Genomic DNA, 24,219 nt, shown 5'->3' on the forward strand with positions numbered 1-24,219 from the left:
TGGAGCCGTGCCAGTCTCGGTGGTGGTGGTGGGGGAGATAGGATCTCGGTGATGGTGGTGGGGGAGATAGGATCTCTCTCATAAGTCTCGTGCCCCCCTCACTTCTATGCTTGTCATTGACAAATCAGTTACATACCCGTTCAAAAATTTATATATGTATATACATTATCTTTATGTTTTTATATCTAGTTCTGAATATGTCCCCAGAATGTGGATTTAAAAAATTCCGTGTGGTGGGGTCATGGACAGCCAGAGGGAACTCCCAGATTTGCAGACAAATCCAAAAAATTTGAATGTGAAACAGAGAATGCTGTTGGAGAGTCACAAAATCTTGCAAAATTACAGCACTGTGGGGTTGTCTGGCAATCCAGGCACTGCTGTCTGGGCAAGCCCAGCACGACGAGTAGAAAGCAGTAGCTGCTGGGAGAGGGAGACAAAGGGGTGAGTGCGGATGGGGTAGAAAGTAGAGAAAAAAGCGGGGAAGAGAGGGAAAGTATGAGCGAGTGTGCGGGGGGGGGTGTATAATTTTCCCTCCCCTGCAAGTTTCATGGGTTCCTTGGTTGTAGATCTGTAGACTTAATAGTCACATTCACTGCCAAAAAATTGCATAGTAGCCAACAGACCAAATGGAACAATAAATATTTTTCATCCCCAGATCTTAAATCTTTTCATGCATGAATAGGAGGTCATGCATGAATTGGATGGAATATATACATAGTTAGTTAATCTTTAGTGGTTGATGAGCCTGCTCTTGGTTTTGTTTTTCTGGACCTTCAAATGCTGGAAAGTAGAATGACTCATAAGAATGACATGTTTTTAGATTAAAACAATGTTCATAGTTGTTTCATCTGTGTAGTTTTGCCAGGTCTTCTTGTAATTGTGGGATACTGTTGTATTCATGAAGGAAAATGCTATGCAGTGTCCCAAGATCACTCAGTGTCCAATTTCCCAAGCCAGAAATTAGTTTAGAAAATTCTGTGGTTGTTTTTACATACTCCAGTTATAGCAAATAAAATTCAATTACTTGCACATGGGAATAATTTACTTCTTATTTTTTCAGACTAAAACTATTTTCTACCTACCCATAGGTTCAATAATATAAAACATCTTTACTTTAAAAGCAGAGCATGTTTCATAAGAGCACAAATGTTACCGCAAATGTCTGCAGTTTCCCTATATGCATCTCCATCCTTTTGGCTTGTTGCTTTCAAACTGTAACTATCTTTCCCTGGTCCAGCAGCTTGTGATAGCCACAACTTTCTGATGCACACAAGGAGCTTCTCTGCCTACAATGACTGTCATGTTCATGTTAATGGAAAAAACCTGATTCACCCATGTGTTCCATTTTTGCATGTAGGTCTGCTTAGTCTGCTGCATGAGAAGGACAGCTTGTGAGAAAATGTTTGCTGGCTGTCTCCATATTCTTGTTGAGGTTTCTTCATATAATGCTGTACATGAGTAGTAGCGTGGGGGGCGGGGGGTAACTGGTTGATATATGAACCGGTCTTAGAACTCAGCCAGTTAGATGGTCACAGAAGTAAACTGTTCCCTCTATAATCCTAAAGAGCTCTTCGTAATTAAAAGCATCTAAACTCTTAAGACTTGGGCTAGGATTGGTAAGCATAAATCTATTTTAACTCAGCTCCACTGGGTATGACTTGACTCCTGCAAAAATAATCATGTTAATAAACTTTTTTTTTATCCTACCAAGTATTTTTAGTGAGATCTTCTAGCATTAGAAATTGGAAATACTAAATGCTAGGTTATGGAAAATGCCTTTTATTATGCCCTATTCAGCTTTTTGTGGAAAAGTTGTGCAGGATTACTGGAATTCACCGTGGGTTTAAACCAGTAGCTAAAATAAAAGAATCAACAGCAAAACTGAGCAAGTAAAACTTGGATAAAACAAATGAGCATAGTTCAGTGATCTAGCATTATTTATGCAGGTCTTAAAAAATAAAGTCACTGTACAGTAAATGTTTGAAATATATAAGACTGGCAGCCTTGTGGTTAAGATTTCTACCATAACCACCAACTTGCAAGAACCTACTTACTGACCTGCTTTTTTTGGCATCTTACATAATCATCTTATTGAGAAGTTACAGTAAATCTGTAATGCCTATTAGAAACTGTCTTACTAAATTTTGGAAGGTTGCCTTCTTGATTAATGCACTAGGTTCAGGTTCAGAAGATAGAAGTTCCCCCACCCCCCAATAATCTTGCTGTGCGTTTGGATATCTCACTAGTGACTAGCCAATATACCAGAAATCCACAGAAATTTTTTACATTTCACAGATGTACATTTAACATCTGACACAATAGGGAATGAACAGTGATGATTCCTGTATTTATGGAGTGGTAAAGATAGTTGCCTCATATGCACCTTTTTCTTGTTTCATTTTCTGATGCGCTTTCACTCAACTTTTTAATTTTCTAGTGTTTCCAAGAGCTTAATGAGTTTGGACACGTGCCCTGTTACGTTATATGGGATGCAGCAATTACTGTAACACATAACATAATACAAAACCATCTTAAAACTAAAAGATAAACCAGATTTAAAGACAAAAAGACCCCCCCCCCCAATATAATAAAAAATGTATACCATTTCTTGATGGTGAGAAATCAGAGCTTTGACATAACACAGCTGGTGAGGAATTCGAAAAATATGGATTTTCTTAATGGGAACACACAACCCAAAAAATCCCCAAGTGTGAACTCCCAGGACTGTTAGCAGTAGCTCAACCTCTAGGAATGCAAGTGTTGAGGACTCCCATGTATAGAATTGCATAGAAAACCTCAGTGAGATAGATCATGGAGAAGTGGGGGCCAGTCTGGTTCTGAGAATAAGCACATCCAATATGGAGAACGAGACTTGACAGTATAATATCTATTTTGAAACACTCTTGGCAGGCTTCTTAAAAAGATGCTTAGGGCAAAATGTACTGGCACAGAGTGACAACAGCTCAGGGTTGTTGTTGTTGTTTTTACCTCCTGCCTTACCAGTAATATGCAGTTCTACTCTTACTTACATTACCTTTTTACTGCTACCCATACCTACTTGTCCATACTTCCTCTGTCCTCTCAGTCACTGCTGTGCTTTGCAGCTTGCTGTCCCAATCATTTAAAGTATGGAGTGTTCTATTAATTGCATAATTGTATGGCAGTTATTCTCTCCCCCCCCCCCCCCAGTCTTAAAGGTAAATGCTAGGCAAAGGTCTATGGGACTATCCCAGTCACCTTCCTTATTTTTCTTTTTTAAAAAGACAAGTTAGATAGGATTGTGGTGTTCTGGGGAGAAATGTAAGAGTGACAGTAGGAGGTAGAATTTGCTATTCATCTTCTCATCTGCCTACCCAGATATTTCCTAAAAATAGAAGCTTTCAAGAATCGCTGCTGTGGAAAAATCATTCTGGGGTACATCCCAGACATTAAATTGGAAGCTGTTCCTATACATCACTACTCATCTTTTCTCCTCTGTTAGCCAGTAGCATCATTCTGAGCCATACACAAGAAGAATCCGTTCTTTATAAAAAAAATTCTTTATAAAAATGCTAAGCTCAGGCTCTGCTAAAAGTAAGATGACTTATAATTAATCCCATTCTTTTCTTTCACAGGGCAGTAGCAGTTCTGACTCACTAGAAGGACGGAGTTCAGATTATGCCCATAAAAGCTATGATGCAGTTGTGTTTGACGTATTGAAAGTAACACCGGAGGAGTTTGCAGTAAGTACAACTACTGCTTTTAAGTTAATGCTTATGATTTCAAGTATTTAAAAGCTAAAGGTAATCTCTCGTGCAAGCACAGAGTCATTACTGACCCATGAAGTGACGTCACATCACAACGTTTACTAGGCAGACTTTGTTTACGGGGTGGTTTGTCATTGACTTCCCCAGTTGTCTACACTTTAACCCCAGCAAGCTGGGTACTCATTTTACCGACCTCGGAAGGATGGAAGGCTGAATCAACCTTGAGCCGGCTACCTGAAATCGACTTCTGTCAGGATCGAACTCAGGTCGTGAGCAGTACTGCAGCTTACCACATATACTCTGAATAGTTTGGAATGGCGGGTGTTGTGTTTTTTAAATTATTTACATTTACATGTTATCTTGTGTATGTGCCCTTATTGCATCACAGCTTTAGTAGTTTAATAGTGCAACTTATCATATCAGTGTCACGACTTGTATGCAGTGTCACCATTGGGAAAGACCACATACACACCTTCCAGAGTGTGGGTTCTATTCGAATTTTCTGCCTCAAGGCCAAATACATTGGGGTGGTCCTGGACCAATTTTTTATAAATTTGTAATTGTTCTATCTTTAACCTTTGTTACAGAGTCAGATTACGTTAATGGATATGCCAGTATTTAAAGCTATACAGCCAGAGGTATGTGCCTTACATTAACTGTAAATGCTGTTGAGATGTGTTGGGGGGGGGGGGGAAGGCCATTACACCCTGTTGAAGTTCTCTCTCTCTCTCTGCTTTCTCACACTTCCTTTCTACCCTCAGCCTCTTTCTTCTTCTTCATCTCCAGATCATGAGGGAAATGAACCAACCATAGCTGCAACCAAATGCTTCAAGCCCACCTAATGGCTAGGTGTCTGCCCAGCTCCACCAGTGATGCATTGTGCCTAAATTGAACTACAGGGGCTGGCACAGTGACATCCCGGACTTGAGCAGAGCCAAGAATGAATTTCTTATGGTCAGGGCTTGGAGAAAACCAATATAAGCACTAAACTGGGGAACATGGTCAGGATTTGGTACATGGGAGCCTTACTAAAAGTCTAAAGAGTACCCCTGTTAAGTCTCTTGCAGCCAAAACAAGAGTTTAACAGACCTTAAACCTTTAAAAAATTATTATGTATAAGATTTCATGATCTAGAGACTACTTTGTCAGATGCATGAAATCTAATGCTTATAGTGCCATCTTAAGTAGTTACTCTCTAATCCCTTAACTTCAGTGGAATTAGAATGGTATAACTCTTCTTACGATAGCAGTGTTAGTATTTATTTTCTTGCCATTTACTGTAACTGACAAGCTAGAATGTCATTCATGAAAGCTTATACCATAATACATTTGAAATTTAAGTGGCCGCTATTCTCTTTTAGTGCCCTTACCTGGATGGCCCAGGCTAGCCTGATCTAGTCAGATCTCAGAAGCTAAGCAGGGTCAGCCCTGGTTAGTATTCGGATGGGAGACCACCAAGGCATACCAGGGTTGCTGTGCAGAGGAAGGCACTGGCAAACCACCTTTGTTAGTCTCTTGCCATGAAAACCCCAAAAGGGGTCACCATAAGTCGGCTGCAACTTGATGGCACTTTACACACACATTCTGCTCTTACTTCGTTACTATCCAAACTGCCTTCCTTTTACTTTTCTCCTTTACACTAAAACCAGGTGCAGGTCTTCCACCCTCCATTTGGGCCTCCACAGTCATCACCTCCTCTAGGCAGAAGATGGAAATGTGGTTTGAGGCAACCTCTTTAAAATTGTTTGACGCTTCTTATTTTAGAAGTCAAAATAGCGAAAACCCAGGTTTTCTAGGAAGCCGTGTAGACGCTGAGTTAGTTTGGCAGAATGCAAGGAAAACTTTGAAGTCTTGCAAATATTATATAGTGGTTCTTTTCCCTAATGAATATATGAAGTGACTAATTTTACCAAGACGTGGCTGGTGAATGCAGTCAGAGCTCTGAAACATAAATGCTTACATCTGCAGTTGAACATATAACATATGGAGTGTATTCTCGGACCAATTAGGCCTCAACTTCTGATGTTGCTGACAGATTTTTCCAGCTGTCTTGTTTAATGCTGTGTAGTCAAGTAAGAACAGTTACCTTGTAGCATGTGGTATTCTTTGTACTTGCTTTTGTCGTGTTTTGCTAATAACAATATATATATGCTGTCTAGTCACATCTGACTTATGGTGACCCCTGGTGGGGTTTTCAAGGCATATATTCAGAGGTGGTTTGCCATTGCCTGCCTCCGCATCACGACCCTGGTATTCCTTGGAGGTCTCCCATCTAAATACTTGCCAGGGTTGACCCTGGTTAGCTCTGAGATCTGATGGGATTGGCCTAGACTGGACTATCCAGGTCAGGGGGATAACAATACAAAGTGAGCTTAATATATATTGGTCTTAAGAATGGCTCTGATAAGCTACATTTCAGCAGGGCCAGCCTTAAGTGCAATCCAGCGCAAAGTGCAGTCCAGTCTAAATCTGTTGGATGACATTTTAAAAATCGTGACATTCTGGAGTGCCTGTGTGGTGTAGCGGTTAAGTGCTGGACTAGAGAAGGATGGGATAAAAAATGTCTTAGAGATTTTGGTGATTTTTCACCACCAGTCCCCATGGTTGTCTTCTGCTTATCAGAGCAAGCTCTGTAGCTCCAGGTGTTCTTGGGAAATATCCTAAGACTGGACATCAAGTTCTTGTAGGTTATCCGGGCTGTGTGACCGTGGTTTTGGTATTTTCTTTCCTGACGTTTCGCCAGCAGCTGTGGCAGGCATCTTCAGAGGAGTAACACTGAAGGAGTGTCCTTCAGTGTTACTCCTCTGAAGATGCCTGCCACAGCTGCTGGCAAAACATCAGGAAAGAAAATACCAAGACCACGGTCACACAGCCCGGATAACCTACAAGAACTGATGAACTCTGACTGTGAAAGCCTTTGACAATATTCTGGACATCAAGCTTCTTCATAATAAGCCTTCACAGATTCAGACATGATAATAACTGGTTGGTAGAGTGAAGGCATGCACATTCTTAGGCCAGAAACTACAGTTCCACAGAGGAAGTAGGGTTTAGAAGTTTAAAAGTAGGGTTTTAGCTCAAAAATGTGTGTGTGTGTAAAGTGCCGTTAAGTCACAGTCGATTCATGGTGATCCCAGCAAGGGGCTTTCAAGGCAAGTGATTAAGCAGAAGTGGTTTGCCATTGCCTTCTTCTGCAGAGTCTTCCTTGAAGGTCTCCCTTCCAAGTACCGATCCTGCTTAGCTTCCAGGGTCTGATGAGATCAGGCTATACTATGATGCCTTCCCTCGCAATTCAAAGGTATTGGGGGAAAAACCAGCACCAGTTACTGGCTGAGAATTCACCCAGAAATCAAAGGCAGTCCCAGCTTGTGAGTAAATACGTTTTATTTAGATAAGAAAGAGAGAGGATGCAAACAGGGTGCTAAGAGATCCCAAGAACAAGCAGAGGAATGTTTGAGAGCAAGAGCACACAAACAAGGACAGAGTTGCAAACATTTTCAAAAATAGCAGATCCCAATAAAGTCTTGATTATACTTTTCTCAACCTTGAGTTACATTGGTCCAGTTGACCCAAGCTATTGTTGCCATCATGGTGGACACGTCCTTTGCAAGCTCCCCTTTCATGGCCTTGAGAGGAAGAATGCTGGCAAAATGAATTAATCATGTCTAGAGAGTGCTAGGTTAGCAGTGCCAGGTTAACAGGAAGCTATTTATTGAGCGGAAACCCAGCGTGGTGTAGTAGTTAAGATTGGCGGACTCTAATCCGGAGAACCGGGTTCAATTCCCCACTCCTCCACATGGAGCCTGCTGGTTGACCCTGGGCCAGCCACAATTCTCTGAGAACTCTCTCAGCCCACGCGGAGGAGGCCACCTCCGAACAACGTCTCTTGCCTTGAAAACCCTACAGGGTCGCCATAAGTCAGCTGTGACTTGACGGCACTTTCCACCACCACCATTTATTTAGCACTGAAGATTAACTGTCTACAATGGGAAGGTAAATCTCTCCATCGTTTGCCCCTCTTCTTTAAGGTGCCCTTGCCCCAGGCCCTCAGTGTGGTATAGTGGTTAAGAGCGGTGGAGTCTGATCTGGAGACTGCGTTCGATTCCCCACTCCTCCACATGAGTGGCGGAGGCTAATCTGGTGGACTGGATTTGTTTCCCCACTCCTACACATGAAGCCAGCAGGGTGACCTTGGGCAAGTCCCAGCTCTGTTAGAGCTCTCTAAGCCCCACCTACCTCACATGGTGTCTGTTGTGGGGAGGGGAAGGGAAGGTGATTGTAACGTGTTTTGAGTCTCCCTTAAGTGGTAGAGAAAGTTGGCATATAAAATCCAGCTCTTCTTCTTCTTCTCCTTCTCCTCCCCCCTCCCCCCCATCGAAGGATAGCATTTCTGATTCTAATGCGATGTATTTGATCTGAATGTATTTATTAGCTTTTTCTTTATGCGTGTCATAGTGTCTACAACCCTAATCCTTATTCCCTTTCTTTTTGTCGTAACATGATACAATGTATCTCAGTCAGCACTAAGTAAAGCAGATTGTATCAGAGACATTCTACAAATGGGGCCTTAGTGTAAGGGTACAGCCTCTTGGAATGCGCACATCTGTTCTCACAAACCGAGATGAAAATACTGTCTCTAGTCGTACTTTCTCTTTTCTGACCATCATGGACGATGCAGTGCTGCTGCTTTGTATGAGTGGAAGAGGGCATGAACTTAAATTCTGAGAACCTGCAGCTGAAATTCGTCAGTGGCTTTTCCACTCAAGCACCTGTTAACAACATTTCAAAGCAACCTATCATTTGGCCGTAGCAAAAGGAAAAGTAGTGTTGTCATTTGCTGGTCAAGAGCCAATGGGTGCTTTTCTTAACTTTGCATATGCCGTGTAGTTTAAGGATAACTCAAAATCAGCAGTTTCAGGCATGGTGCTTGACCTTTTCTGATGTAAGTTTTATCCAGAGCTGAATCTACAGGCATTCCAGAGGACAGAGGAAAGTGTTGGATGTTTTACGAACGGTAATGAGTACCATATGTTTGTAGATATTAAAACATTTTAAAAGTGAACTATAGCAAGTCTTGTCAAGCTTACAATTCGCAGGATATCTGTAACACATTAACCGTATATTAAAACTCTTAGCACCTTATTAAGCTTTCTCATTTTTTGTGTCCTGAATATTAGCATTAGTACACACCATTGGTTCACAATTTATTTTGTATTGGTAGAGTACAATTAAAGCTTTTGCATATCAGGTTGATGTCAAAAGATTAAACTTTAAAACTGTTTCAGTTGACCCAGCTCAGATAAAGATTCTTTACTTATATTAATTGGAGATTTCCCAAGTCATATTATTTCTACTTCCCGTCTATTTCATTTGTACAGATCTGTCTTATCTAGTGTGAAACAAAGCCATTTATTACAAGACTTGGAAAGCGGCGTGGTAACTCACTGTCCGTTGTTGAGCTTGTACACTCATCATTCCATAAACAACTAGAAAACAACTTCTAAAGTAAAATAAGTCAGGATTTGATAGTACCGGTAGTTGTTACTGTGTTGTTGTTACTGCCTCATAATATGTAAAGAGATATAAACACATCAAGAACACACAAGAAATACTTTAAGTACATTAGGAGCAGGAAACCAACTAGGGAAGCAGTTGGACCATTGGATGACAATGAGGGTAAAGGAACACTAAGGGAGGATAAAGCGATTGCTGAGAAACTAAATGGATTCTTCTCATCTATCTTCACTGTTGAGGGATAGGGCAGATACTTTCTCCTGAACAGATATTTTGGGGAGGGGAGAATGAGGAACTGGGGCAAATAGTGGTAACAAGGCAGAAGAAGAAGAGTTGGTTTTTATATGCCGACTTTCTCTACCATTTAAGGAAGAATCAAACCGGCTTCTCTTCCTCTCCCCACAACAGACACCCTGTGAGGTGGGTGGTGCTGGGAGAGCTCTAAAGGGAGCTGTGACTAGCCCAATGTCTCCCAGCTAGCTTCATATGTAGGAGTGGGGAAACCAACCCAGTTCACCAGATTAGCACCTGCTGCTCATGCGGAGGAGTGGGGAATCAAACCCAGTTCTCCAGATTGGAGTCTACCACTTTAAACCACCTCTCTTAACCACTACACCATGCTGGCATGAAGTCCTAGAACATCTAGACAAACTGCAAACTAATAACTCACAGGGACCAGATGGTATTCATCCTAGAGTTCTTCAAGAACTCAAATGGGAAATTGCTGAACTTCTACCGATGATATGCAACATGTCCCTTAGATCAGCCTCTGTACCAGAGGACTGGAGAATGGCCAATGTAACACCCATTTATAAAAAAAGGTTCCATGGGGGACCCAGGAAATTACAGGCCAGTTAGCTTAACATCTGTTCCAGGTAAATTGATGGAAAGCATTATTAAAGATAGAATTGTCATGCATATAGAAAGGCTGAGCAAAACCCAACATGGCTTCTGTGAAGGTAGGTCCTGTCTTACTAACCTTTTAGAGTTTTTAAAAGTGTCAATAAGTATGTGGATGGGTATGAGCCTGTGGACACTGTGTATGTGGATTTCCAAAAGGCTTTTTGACAAAGTTCTTCAGCAAAGACTACTAAGCAAACTTCATAGTCATGAGATAAGAGTACTAGTGCTCTTACAAATAGAGATCTGGCTGAAAAATAGGAAGCAGAGAGTAGGACTCATTGGTCAGTTCTCACAATGGAAGGATGTGAGCAGTGGAATCCCTCAGGGATCTGTGTTGGGACCCATGCTTTTCAATCTGGAGTTGGGGGTGAACAGCGAGGTGACCAAGTTTGCAGATGACACCAATTACCTGGGTGGTTAAAACAAAATCGGACTGTGAAGAGCTCCAAAAGGATCTCTTCAAACTGGAGGAATGGCAAATTAAAATGGCAAATGAGATTCACTGTGAGCAAGTGCAAAGTAATGCATATTGGGGCAAAAAAATCCCAGCTTCACATATACCAGGGGTGGGGAACATCAGGCCCGGGGACCATTTAAGGCCCGTGAAGTCATTTGGTCTGGCCCTTCATGGGTCCTGGCAGATCTCTAGCTCAGAAGGATCTAAGACTGGCGATCCGCCCGCTCCCACGTACAGGAATAGCCTCTATTCAAGGCGGATGTGAGTTTGTTTAGCTGAGAAAAGGAACCTTTTTTCCCCTTGCAGAAGAGTCATTGGCTATGGAGCTGCTAGGACCGCCCAAGAAACCGTGTTAACCCTTTCCCACCTGGGCCGTGGAGAAACGTATTCCCTCTGTACTACAAGAGGGCTGGGGGTGGAAGTGGCGACAATGGAGGGGTTAAAGGGGGCAGAGCCAGAATGTGTGTGGGGGAGAGTTCTTAGCCAGTGTATCCTCATTTCACCCCTAATTTTTAAGTTGATAATTTTGTATGGCCCTCGAATGATGTTATAAATATCCAAATGGCCCTTGGCGGAAAAAACGTTCCCCGCCCCTGACATATACACTGATGGGACCTTTGCTGGCAGCGACAGACCAAGAAAGGGATCTAGGGGTGGTAGTGGATAACTTGATGAAGATGTCAGCCCAGTGAGCAGCTGCTGTGAAAAAGGCAAATTCCATGCTGGCCATAATTCGACAAGGAATAGAGAATAAAACTGCTGCTGTCATACTGCCCTTGTACAAATCTATGGTGAGACCACCCTTGGAATACTGTGTACAGTTCTGGTCACCACACCTAAAAAAGGATAGTACAGAACTTGAGAAGGTGCAGAAAAGAGCAACCAAAATGATCAGGGGGCTAGAGCAACTGCCCTATGAGGAGCTGTTAAAACTCTGAGGGCTGTTTAGCTTGGAAAGAAGGTGGTTAAGGGGAGACATGATAGAGGTCTATAAAATTATGCACGGTTTGGAGAGAGTGGACAGGGATAAGCTTTTTTCCCTCTCTCACAATACTAGAATACGAGGTCATCTGCTGAAGCTGGAGGGTGAGAGATTCAAAACAGAAAAAAAGAAGTATTCTCATAACACATAGTTAAATTGTGGAACTCCCTGTCCCAGGATGTGGTGATGGCTGCCAACCTGGAAGGCTTTAAGAGTGGGGTGGACATGTTCATGGAGGATAGGGCTATCCATGGCTACTAGTCAAAATGAATACTAGTCGTGATGCATACCTATTCTCTCCAGGATCAGAGGAGTGTGCCTATTTTCTTAGGTGCTGTGGAACACAGGCAGGATGCTGCTGCAGTCGTTTTGCTTGTGGGCTTCCTAGAGGCATCTGGTTGGCCACTGTGTGAACAGACTGCTGGATTTGACGGGCCTTGCTCTGATCCAGCATGGCTTTTCTTAAGTTCTTATGACCCTCCAACTATTGTGCTGCATTGCTGTAATTAACGGTCTTCAATAAATATGACTGATTACAGCTTTGTAATAGATTTTAGTGGTTCACTACCCATTCCAATTGCTTGAGTCTCTCTTCCTGCTGCTCCCTCTCCCAATTCCATTTATACTCCAGATGCCCAGAGTTATTCTGGATGGAACATTTTACAGGAGGATCTTGAACTCCCTGCAAATAAGGTTATGTAATGGGACAGCTGGTTTTTGCATATGGTATAGTTATGCTGGCTGACACCTCTCTTAATTTTGTTTAAAAAGTATATAACTCAGAAATGTGTTGATACACTTACATAATGGTTTACTATTTTTCAACATTATAAATAGAAAAAGGGCAGCATAGACAGTCCTAGATTTTAAAATATACGGTGAGACACAGCAAAAACAAATGCTTTTGCAAATGCTGCGTTGTAAATTTACTTTCCAGTTACTTGCTGAACATTCTTTTAAAATGTTCCTCAGTTTAGTTCTTTGGTTAACTTAAATTCTAAATCAGAGATTTATTTAAAGCAAAGTAATATTAGGTTAGCTATGCACAGTTTAAAACAAAACTTTAATTATAAGCATCTTCGAACTCAATAGGATGTTGTAGAATAAATGTTTCCTGACTAGAAGTGATCTTAAAAGTGGAGATAATTCTTGCATCTGTTACTGTTCTTTGAAAGCGAGATTTTTTTTTCCAATCTGGAAGAAGCTGCTGCACTATAAACTCACTTGCGCCAGTACTTGTTCGCTTAACCATTTAGTTGTAGAAGCCAGGTGCTGGCTCTGGACCACTACAGCAGGGCCAATTAGTCTGGACATAGAAATAAAGAGCTTGGGTATTGTCAGCTTATTGGTGACACAACACCAAATCCATGAATACTTGCTCCCAAGGGCTTTAAATAAAGATTAAATAGCACGGAGAAGGAAACAGCCTTGCAGAACCTCATAAGACAAGTCTTGCACTAATGACAACTGGTGTCGAACAGCACCTCTCTGTATATGTACAACAATACACGAGGAACAATTTAAATCAATCCAAGTAAATCCCTCATGACCTACTGTTACCCCAAAAGCAGCCCTGGGCCAGGAGACTTGTTTTTTGAGCCCCCGCCATGACTTCTCAGACTTTCTGGTGTCTGAGATTGCAGGAGAGGCTCCATGCTTGATATTAATGCCAAGAAACTAAGGTCAGATTACAGGCAATCAAAAAGCTGACTCGTCAGGTTCCCCTGGAAGCTCAGGCATTCCCTTGACAACAACTGTATTCTTCCTGAAGACTTCCTGTGGACTCATCAAAACTCTGTCCAGGATTAATGATAGGAGTTTGGCCTTCCTCGGGCACTGTGCAGTACTCCATAGACGCAGTAGTCCAACACACTGTTTCCTGTGAGGCTTTCCCTCCTTTCTCACGCTTCTTCCTTCTCAGCATGATTCCTCTTTCTCCTCATATCCTTTTAGTCATTCATGTGTGCAGGGAAAAGGTTTATATTTTAATGTTTGAATGCAGTAATCAATGTCTAAGATAGCAAGTTTCCTTTAATTTCATTTCATTTCATTAACCTTTATTGGCATACCAAAAGACAGAGGTTTCCTTTAATTTAAAGATGGTCTTCAAAATGTGTTCCTCTAGATTGGGGGCATCTTAAATGGGGGTGAAGTTCAGAGGACAAAGGGGGAATAAAGAAAGCTCCCAACGCTGATATGAAGCAAGAAGGCCAGGCCTCCCACTAAAGCCCTGGTGACCCCTTCTCTGCTGCCATGTAACAGGCCAGCAGGGGGGAATTGGGGGTGGGGGCTCTTCAGCATCACAGTCACTTCTGGGGCAAAACTAGGAGTGGTGTTATTGTGTCAGGGAGTACACTAGGATTCAACCAAAACACTATAGTTTTTGGTGAAACCTAGACAGTTGCAACAGTGCAATGACATCACTTCTGGTTTTGCATTGGAAGTGACATTGGGCATTGGTGCGATGCCGGCGAAACTGTTCCTGCCCTCCAAATTATCCTGCTGGGTTGCCATGGAGCCTTTCAATTTTACAAAAAAAAGGCGATGTTGTTAATTTGGGGGATTATATTAGTGTGAGGCTGCTTGTGGCCTTTTAGCTGTATAAGCAATATTTAAGTAAGCAAAAGATGATGTTGGGGAGGGTAGTGCTACCCTGACTGTACAACACCTTCCACACCTTGAAAAAAGGCTTACATTGCTTAAAATGTTGTTGGTAATGGAGTGAAAGCATTGGTGGCGTTTAGATATTAAGATTTTTGTTTATCTTTAGGTAAATATTTGTAATAATACTGGTATATTTTGTTTTCACATTGTAAGCTGTGAGTGTGTGTAAAGTGCCGTCAAGTCGCAGCCGACTTATGGCGACCCCTTTTGGGGTTTTCATGGTAAGAGACTAACAGAGGTGGTTTGCCAGTGCCTTCCTCTGCACAGCAACCCTGGTATTCCTTGGTGGTCTCCCATCCAAATACTAACCAGGGCTGACCCTGACATTGTTAGCTACCCTCAGAATAAGGCAGGATAAAAGCAAAAGTTTGAAAAATTTACAGGCATCAGCAGTTCCAGTATAACTGGCACACTGCAATTTAGCTTTTTAAATTATCTGAACATAATAGCATGAATTCATGATGATGCTTGTCTCTGCCTGCATCTGTCAGGATTTAGACATGTCGTCTTAATCTCGATGCCTCCCCCCAAGTTTAGAAAACATTTGCTTATGTTTTAAAAACAATGTATAGTGATTCTTGTAGGTTATCCGGGCTGTGTAACCGTGGTCTTGGAATTTTCTTTCCTGACGTTTCGCCAGCAACTGTGGCAGGCATCTTCAGAGTAGTAACACTGAAGGACAGTGTCTCTCTGTCCTTCAGTGTTACTACTCTGAAGATGCCTGCCACAGTTGCTGGCGAAACGTCAGGAAAGAAAATTCCAAGACCACGGTTACACAGCCCGGATAACCTACAAGAACCAATGAACTCTGACCGTGAAAGCCTTCGACAATGTATAGTGAGTTTCTTTTTGACATTAATATCAATGTGCACATGGCAATCAAAAGCAGTTTAGAAATCTCTATGGAAAAGTTTAAAATATAAAGGATAAAACTCAACGAGAACAGTAATGTTTACAGGTTTGTTTTCACTCCTACTTACTTTCAGCACAGTTCAGTCAGACACAGGAAAGGTTTCTAATACTTTTTGCCACATGAACATATGCTTTCCAGACTCTTGGACCCCTAGATAGCACGTGGAGGAACCACGTGTCTTGACAGGTGTAAATTGGCAGCATCAGCTACAGCAAAAACACGCTGGAAACTTGTCTTAAGAAGCGTGGGCGGAGGTTGGAAGTACTTTCCCTGCTGTTTCACAGTGCAACATGTGGACCCTTAGATCCCCACAGGACATCCAACTTGTCACATTCACATAGAATTCTTTGGAGGCCTCCATCTCTTTGGCTGATTCTGGGTCTTGGACAGTGTGGCCTCTAAAGCACAGAGCTCACATTGGGGAAATGGAGTCAATAAATTTGCTTGAAATCCTGCTGTTTGTTTTTTTAAAAACCAAACACAAGAGTGATTTAAAGTGGGTAATCTGGTTAACTCATTTCCAGGATGCTATACGGTTTGTTAGATCCAAATATAAAGAGTATACAGATATGTGGTAACTTGAGCTAGCAATTGAGGAGGCAAGCTGTAGAATGTATTTGGGACAGCAAGAAATAATGATTTGAAAATAGCCTTCTTTTTCCCTTGGCAAAAGTAAAGCAATCTTTTCCGTTTTGGATTACACTGCTTTTCGTGCATAGTTCTCAAATGTTCATATACATCCAATTTAAAACAAAGCCAGTAAAATATATCTGAGATGTTTCATTTGTAGCTGAATAAGAATTGTTGTCTCCAGGAATTGTTGTTTCTAGGAAAATGGATAATCCACTCTGCTCTATAAACCAGTCCTTTAAAAGATACTGGGTCCGTCTCTCAAACTGAGAAAATTCTTCAAGAAAAATGTGCCGGATTTTGTGATGGTCACTAACACTGCCTGCAGAGGGAATGAAGGCGGATTCTTGCAACCATGCATGTCATCTAGCCTAGCTTGTAAAATGGGCCCTTACCTTGATACGATTGATCTGGCCACCTGGATCCATGCCACGGCAACACTGAGTCTAGAATAGTGTAATGTACTATATATTGGTCTCCCCTCAAAAATCAATTCGAAAACTCCAGGTGGTGCAGAATACCGCAGCTCAGATATTATTGGGAGTTAGATGGAGCACATATATTACTCTCATTCTGCAGTCTCTTCACTGGCTGCCCATCAATTACTGGGGTCAATTTGAAGTATTGGCTATCACATACAAAGCCCTTCATGGCCTTGGACCCTCATAGCTGCGAGACCACTGTGGTATGTTGGCTGCACTTAAGCATATTACATGGTAAGGCAGCAACATTTCTAGATACACTGCAAACTCAGTTATATGTTGTGAGAATCCAAAAATCTGGCTAAAACTAAATAGCATTGTCCTGTGTTCCTCGGGGGATTCTTCCGAGTATCTTTCCACCTTGGGAGAATCTGGCATCATTATAGAGGAGGACTGTTACCTTGAGGTAATGATGGGTAAAAGCATTCCCATGCCTCGGAGGCTGAATAAAGACCTTCATTGCACTGGGGGTAGTGTAATAAAATCCCCAAGCCAAGTAAACATTTCAGACAGTTTTTCTCACCTTCGGTGAAGAATAAAAGTTAGGTGTTTTAGAAAGTTGATATTGTGGGAGGATAATGCCCCACTGATTTTCAATTATTCAGAAATACCAAACAATTACAGCAAGACCTTTGTAAATATATGTTCTATTTAACAAATAGTTGTAGCAAATCTTATGAAAATGTATGATGTTGGCTTCACACATTTTGTATATTACGTAAATTGGCAGTAGCAATATTGGTCCCCATTGATGCAGAAAGTAAAATTCTTACTGAAATTGACAAACAATTAATGCCCTTCCTGGTGTAGTAGTTCAGATCATATTTGGTATGTTCTTGATTATTCCTAAATGGGTGCTCACATCATCTGTAAGCTTATTAGCTTGTTTTTTTTTTTCACTTACAAGGCCTTTGTTTCTTATGAGATCTGCTTTTAAAGAGAGAGAGAAGAAATGTTAATGGGCTCTGTCAAAGCCTTAAGATTTCTGATAGTTGTTTGTTGAAGGATGTGAACTTGTATCAAGAATGGAAAATTTGCTTATATATTGTTTTTAAATTGGTCAAAAAGAAAAAAAATACCAATAGGTTTTCAGTATAAGATTTCTTCTTGCCCTCAAGAGGGGGCCACTGCTGTGACTTGCATGAGCTTTGGGATAGACCTGATGATATCCTGTCTAAAAATATATCATTTCCAGACATTTTGAAGCCATGCGGGGGACGACAACGACACTTTTTTTGGGGGGAGTGAGAAATGTTGGGGGAAATTGAAATATATGCAGTTCCTTTCTTATCAAACTTAAATTTATTTTAATGCTTTAACAACATAAAAAGCACCATTTATAACAGTATATAAAATTATACTATTTCCCATATTTATTGAATATAATTTATGAATGCCTTTCAGCCCATTCCTGACTTCTGAGGACGAAAGTCCTCAGGAGGCCAGGAAGGGGCTGCGCTGGCGTTGGGACCCCCGCCCCAGGACACCGGCTGGGCCTTCTGCCTGCGTCCCACCAGCATAAACACCTGTGCTGGAGTTCCGAGGGGCATTCCGGGGGGTGTGCCGGGGGCAGAGCTGCTTGTAGGCAGCTTCCTGTCCCCGTTCAGCCCAGAATGCTGGCAGTGAGAATGGAGTTGCTGCAACTGCTTTTTAACAGGCGCAGCATTGCTGTTCTGTATGGGGTGAAAAGCCCTATTTTTACCCCACCAAAAAAGCCTCTAAAAGGCTTTTTTTGGGTGTTTCGACGGCTGTGAAACGGCTTTGGAGGCGCTGCAGCGGTTCCTCGGCGATGCTGCCTCCGGCCACTGAAAGCTCTGCTATTATGGGCTATTTGTTTTCTGCAAGCAAAATTGTAAATATACTCAGTACTTAAAAGTGATTGGCATACTGCTGCACCCTGTAGTACCTTTGTACCTACTATAATAAGCGAACGGAAGTGTATTATTTGGACAGAAACAGACTTATCCATTAACAATAGGACTAGTAGCTTATTTGGGTATTGAGTTACATTTTAGAACATTGAAGTGAACAAATTCTTCAGTAGTATGTTATTATACACATGATAACCATGATATATTAATTGTAGGGAAAATATTCACATTTAAACAATAAAGATTAAGCATATGTTGGACAGATAGAGTATAAGTCTCCAGCATCAGCAGGATTTTTCATTATCTAATGATGTTGATTGCCTTACATAAAAATATTCATATTACATATTTTTTAAGTTGGTAAAGCCCTGTTTTAAAAAATCTCCACTTTTGCTTATTCCTAAAGAGAAAATATTTCATAGGAGTGTTGGGCTTTCTTCCTAAATGTTTGCAAGCCTTCACATCTCTAGCCCTGCCCCTTGTCTAGGGGGCAGATCATATTTGAGACTACTCTACTCCCATCCATTTTGAGTTGTACAATAAGAGAGGCCACTTCATAATGTCTCAGCCTGGCTGCGTTCACCTACCCATCCGTAAATATGTGGATTTTGGGTTATTGGTGAATTGTTTCTATGAGCCAATGGCAACTACAGGCAGATGCAAAGAGCCCTTTTCCCTTAGATTTGTACTTGGCAGCCTAGCCTTTAGCATCAGCTAGGCACATGCCCACTGTTGACATTTGAAATCCCCCCCACCCCCGGGAAATGTAGGTTTTTCTCTAGTGGCTCTGATAACAGGGACTACGCTTGTAGAAATGAACACGGTATTTGTTTTTTTGTTATGATTACTTGGGTTCGAAAGATCATGTTTCATAATTCACATGTATTTAACATGCAATTTTTTGGGAGGGGGGGCGTGCTGTGAAAGTTGGTGTCTTTATTTTTGATACAGTGTTGTGCTATATTTTCTAGGAATTAGCAAGTTGTGGATGGAATAAGAAAGAGAAACACATCCTTGCCCCTAATATTGTTGCCTTTACAAGGAGATTTAATCAGGTAAAGATGCTTATTCTAGTAAACAAATAAGTATTGTCTTCCAGGAGTCAAGGAGAATTGGATTTATTATACTGTATAATGGGGCATGTACTACATCTGAATCTTATTAATAATCATATTTTATGGATTTGTGAGTTTCTTAAAGTAATTATAACTGCATCTTGTTTCCTACACAGTGTTAAAATTGGGCAGCAAATGATTTGCTGATTGCAGTTGACTGTTCTGCAGCGGTTGGGTCTAAAACTTCTGAAGTAATTTTCTGATAGCTAGTGTTTGTATCAGTTTCTTAACAGACGTAATCAGTAGTATGGAGTATCGGTATTTAACTCTTTTTGTTTTTCTTTTCAGATTTTTTTATTAAACAATGAATGCCCAGAGAATATTATTACTGATTAAAATATTTGGGTTTCCGCTCCAGTGAGTTGTTGTTTAAGTAACTAGGTTTGAAAGATACCAAAGAATGATGTAATCCTTGTGAAATGCAAAGTAAAGCCAATTTGGAAAAAACATCACATTTCTTCAGATTTGTCTCTGTTAATATTGATGTACTATGTTGTACATTTTTCCACATTTCTAAACAAAACATTTCTAATTTTCCCCCCCAGCTTGCTGTTTCCCAATCTCTTATACTTGGAAAACGGCAGAGTTAACCTGCAACCTTACTAAAGTTTATGTAAACATGATGTTCAAACCATGGCATTCTTCTCAGTTAAACAGAGAATAATTAGGTAAAGATAGTCCCCTGTGCAAGCACCGGGTCATTCCTGACCCATGGGGTGACGTCACATCCAGACGTTTACTAGGCAGACTATGATTACAGGGTGGTTTGCCATTGCCTTCCCCAGTCATCTATACTTTACCTCCAGCAAGCTGGGTACTCATTTTACTAACCTCGGAAGGATGGAAGGCTGAGTCAGCTACCTGAAACTGACTCCCTTCGGAATTGAACAGAGAATAATTAGCATTAAGTTCATAGGCATTATGAAAAATCAGTATACCCATTCTGAAAATCTCTTCCTGGTAAAGGTTCCCAAATATTTTACTGTGGAGGTCCTCCAGTGGGAAGCTTTTTTAAAATTTGCTTGTCGTGCTTCCCTGGAAGTTTTTTTTTACTCAGTTAGTCCCCTCTGTCATATTATGTACCACATTTGAGGCTAGCGGTTTTGTAGCTCACCCACAAGCTTCCTTCTCCTGCTGCCCAGCTTTCATTGACAGGCCTGCCCAAACACCTAGAAACTGATTTTCTGCAACCGCTGATACAGTACAGTTCTGATGCCTTAGTCTTAATTTCTTGGGAAACTGCACAATAGTTTAGGCTGCTACCAATGCCTAAACAGCTATCATTTCAGAGCAAGTCGACAGAAGTATATTTTATGACTAGGGTTGCCAACCTCCAGGTACTAGATGGAGATCTCTGGCTGTTCTGACTGATCTCCAGCCGATAGCGATCAGTACACCTGGAGAAAATAGCCACTTTGGCCATTGGACTCTATGGCATTGAAGTCCCTTCCCTCCCCAAACCTCGCCCTCCTCAGTCTCCGCCCTTAAAACCTCCCGCTGGTGGCAAAGAGGGACCTGGCAACCCTATTTATGACCAGTGACTTCTTCTGCAGAGCAGCACTTTTTCCCATGCGAGGGAAATATAGCCTGAAGATATCTGTAAGAAATATCTTGTAATGGGATTCGTTGTCTTCTTGCTTCATGCTTCCAACAAGTTTTATGTCTGTATGGGATAACAGGTGTTGAAACTCCAGTGCAGCCACTGAATTTGTCTGTCTTTTGACCATGGACATGTGAATGTGAATATCCTGTTTGTGTGGTTAGTGGTTGGCAGTGTTACATGCTTTTGTGCACTAAACCTGTTAAGAGTCATAAGCATACTAGTCTTTTAATTCAGTGGAATGTGCCTTTCCTGTTAAATTAAAGCCTATATATGTACTTTTTATAGGTCAGTTTCTGGGTGGTACGAGAAATTTTAACAGCACAGACGTTAAAAATAAGGGCAGAAATATTGAGCCATTTTGTGAAAATAGCAAAGGTAAGTTTGATGGTTTTTAATCCCATCCTTCTTGGAATGTTCTTTACATTTTACATCTCTTCTGTTCCCTCGTACTGTTGAAAAATAAAATGTACTTTATAGAAATTCAGAGGGCCATTCAACTAGTATAAAAAAATTGCTAGTGGTTAAACCTGTCCCATTAATATAGATGAACAAACTGTGTCTCCTATATCAGTCAACTCAATTTTACTACTGTCAGTTAACAGTTCTTATTGACAAAGCTGGGTGTCATTCTGCAAAAAACACATTGCCATTAAAAAGTTTGAGAAAGTATTTTACTCTACGTAAAACAGGCTTTCCTAACTTGGAATTCTGGGAGATGGTTGTACCTCTTTGCCAGTGGAATAGGAACTCCCAGAATATGGAATGTAAGGCCATTTTTTTTTCTTCCCCTTTCCTAATTTTCCAGTTTACTGTTCCATTAGCTCCCATCCCTGATCAAATTGGAATGAACCACACAACTTTCCACAGTGTGATAGTGCCAAACTCCATGGTAATTAGCTTAAATTTGGGGATTACCAAATAGGTGACAGTTTCTTTAAAATGAGGCCTTTTGGCCAGTGGAGAGCAGCTGAGAAGCACGTGTTACTGACTCACCAAGTTATTCTGCCCGCATATTAGCTACTCGTTTTTGAAGAGAAGTTTGTGTTTACAGCAAACCAGTTTATTAAATTGAGGTGCTCTGGGAAACTGGCAAGGAATTGAGCTTAATAATAAAAGTAAATAGCAGTTTGGATAAAGATATCCTGCATAGTGGGCATAATGAAAACTGATATAGTAGTCTGTCAAGCGTTCTAGAACAGCCTACTTTTCTTCCCCCTTCCCCCTTTTGTATACTCTGGCTTTGTTATTGGATTTATAATTTCTCTTTTCATTTTATATCATGCTCTGTCTTTTCTGTAGAGATGCATCCCAGACCAGTGCCTGGAATCTGCATAATTTCCTGTCCCTTCCTTCTTAAATCATCTGTGATGCAAATGCAAATCTGTCATATGTTGGCTGTATGCAGTCAATCAGATCATTCAGCCTGGTAGGGTCAGGAGGATCATAAACTTGATAAAGTCAGATCTAAGGATAAATGATAACCAACCAAATCCTCTTGAACAGTCTGCCTATACAAAAGATGATTTCAAGTGCATGGAAATTTCCCAGACTGTTTTGTAGGAGGTTGATTGAAATGTTTAGGAACTTGACTCCACAGATTGGAGTGCTCATAGCTTTAATGCAATGAACCCACCCTACATTGGTTATAATTGTAAGTTTGGTCCTCTAGGTTCCTTATAATCACAAAGGGAGTAAAAAACGAAGTCAGGAAGCTATCAGTCTATGGAAATGGTTCCTTCTACACAATATTAATGACATTGCTATTCACTTGCCATGATCAACAACAGTCTGGCAGGCCATCTAAGCTGATCCAGATTGAGCTAGTACATTTAATTCATTCAATCCAGCAATTGTGTCCAAGATCCACCATGAATGTAGTCAGCCACGTATAGATTGCTTTACCATGAAGTAGAGAAAAATTATGGAATTCTGCAGTTGTGTGATGAGAGAACATTCCATAAAAGGGACTATGATTGTTATAGGTTTGTCTGGGAGTTACTTCTCGAACTGAGTTCAGTCCCAGCATAGAGTTCAGACCAAATATATTGTCCACGTCTCATGTAAATCAGGACATTTGCTTATCTGTTCCCCTATCCTTATTCCCAAACCAGAGCTTTTTCATATGATTAGAATAAAGACTTACAGGAAGGATCCAAAGCCAAAAGGGGAAACATAAAGGCTATGCCATATACAGTGGATAATCTGAATCTATTCTAATCTATTTATTTGTTAGCACAACCTGCCATAGGGTCTGCTCATGCAGAGCACAGGACAGCACTTCGAGGGCAGCCACCATGCCTGTCTACATGCCTTCATGCAAACAGTTGCTTGTTTAGATATTATGATCTGTACAAACCCAAAGATATGTTTATTAGCCTCTTGGTGGGACTTGTTCTCCTGAAATTACAACTGATCTCCAGACTACAGAGATCATTTCCTCTGGAGAAAATGGCAGCTTTGGAGGATGGACTTCATGGCATCCCGTTCCTGCTGAGCTCCCTCCCTCCCCAGACTCTGCCCTCCCCAGGCCCCACCCCCAACTCTCCAGGAATTTCCCATCCTGGAGTTGGAAACCCTAATGTTTATTGCTGTGGGAACTGAATTTTGGGTTATTGCTTGTCTTTTTATTCACACTGTAAGCAATTTAAAGTGAACACTGAGTAACTTTGCAGTTGACTTCCTTGCAGCTGGTCTTTACATTTTGTAATTTCACATCACAGTAAGACATTCAGATCTTTTGGGTGTTCTATAATTTACAATGTAAAGAGCAAACCCCTGGAACATCTATTATTTTGTAGAGTGAGCTGGACAATTCCAATCTCATATGGAAAACTAATGGCTTTTTCGGGTTTTTTTGTTTTTTTTTACCAGAAACTTCTAGAACTGAACAATCTTCATTCCCTCATGTCTGTGGTATCAGCCCTGCAAAGCGCACCTATTTTCAGGCTGACAAAAACCTGGGCAGTAAGTTATTCTGGATTTTATTTTATATGGGTCCCCTTCATCTTTCAGGTTTGGTACTCCTATGTCATGTCTAGTGGTATCCATTTCATGTACTGAAGAGGGTATAATTTTCTTGGCATACACCATATATACATTAACTCCATTAATTCAAAAGAGAAGCAGTTGTTGCAGCAGTGAACAATCCCTAGCCTTCCCCTACTCTGCTGCTTTGCACTCAGTCCCACTGGACACATTACAAAATCTCATGCAGTATACATGGGGAAAGTAACAGTGGCTCTGAGATTATTATGGAACTTTGATGGAGTAAGCAGTTTAGAAGCTGTAGTTCTTTGTGTTAGAGGAATAGGATAGATCATATTTTGATCAGTAGAGGCA

The 24,219-nt window shown here is 41.1% G+C and overlaps 1 protein-coding gene across 1 annotated transcript in view; it reads left to right on the forward strand.

Annotated features, from left to right (window-relative positions):
• The window catches only part of RALGPS1 (Ral GEF with PH domain and SH3 binding motif 1), a 224,457-nt gene that overhangs the window by 15,809 nt on the left and 184,429 nt on the right, over nt 1–24,219 (forward strand). Inside the window, exons 3-7 of the mRNA XM_056860277.1 lie at nt 3,615–3,722; nt 4,334–4,384; nt 19,134–19,217; nt 21,166–21,255; nt 23,752–23,844. Of these exons, the coding sequence (XP_056716255.1) occupies nt 3,615–3,722; nt 4,334–4,384; nt 19,134–19,217; nt 21,166–21,255; nt 23,752–23,844 (426 nt within the window). The remainder of the gene's footprint in view (nt 1–3,614; nt 3,723–4,333; nt 4,385–19,133; nt 19,218–21,165; nt 21,256–23,751; nt 23,845–24,219) is intronic.

This window comes from Euleptes europaea, chromosome 14 (assembly GCF_029931775.1).
Source record: "Euleptes europaea isolate rEulEur1 chromosome 14, rEulEur1.hap1, whole genome shotgun sequence".
NCBI classification, from domain to species: domain Eukaryota; kingdom Metazoa; phylum Chordata; class Lepidosauria; order Squamata; family Sphaerodactylidae; genus Euleptes; species Euleptes europaea.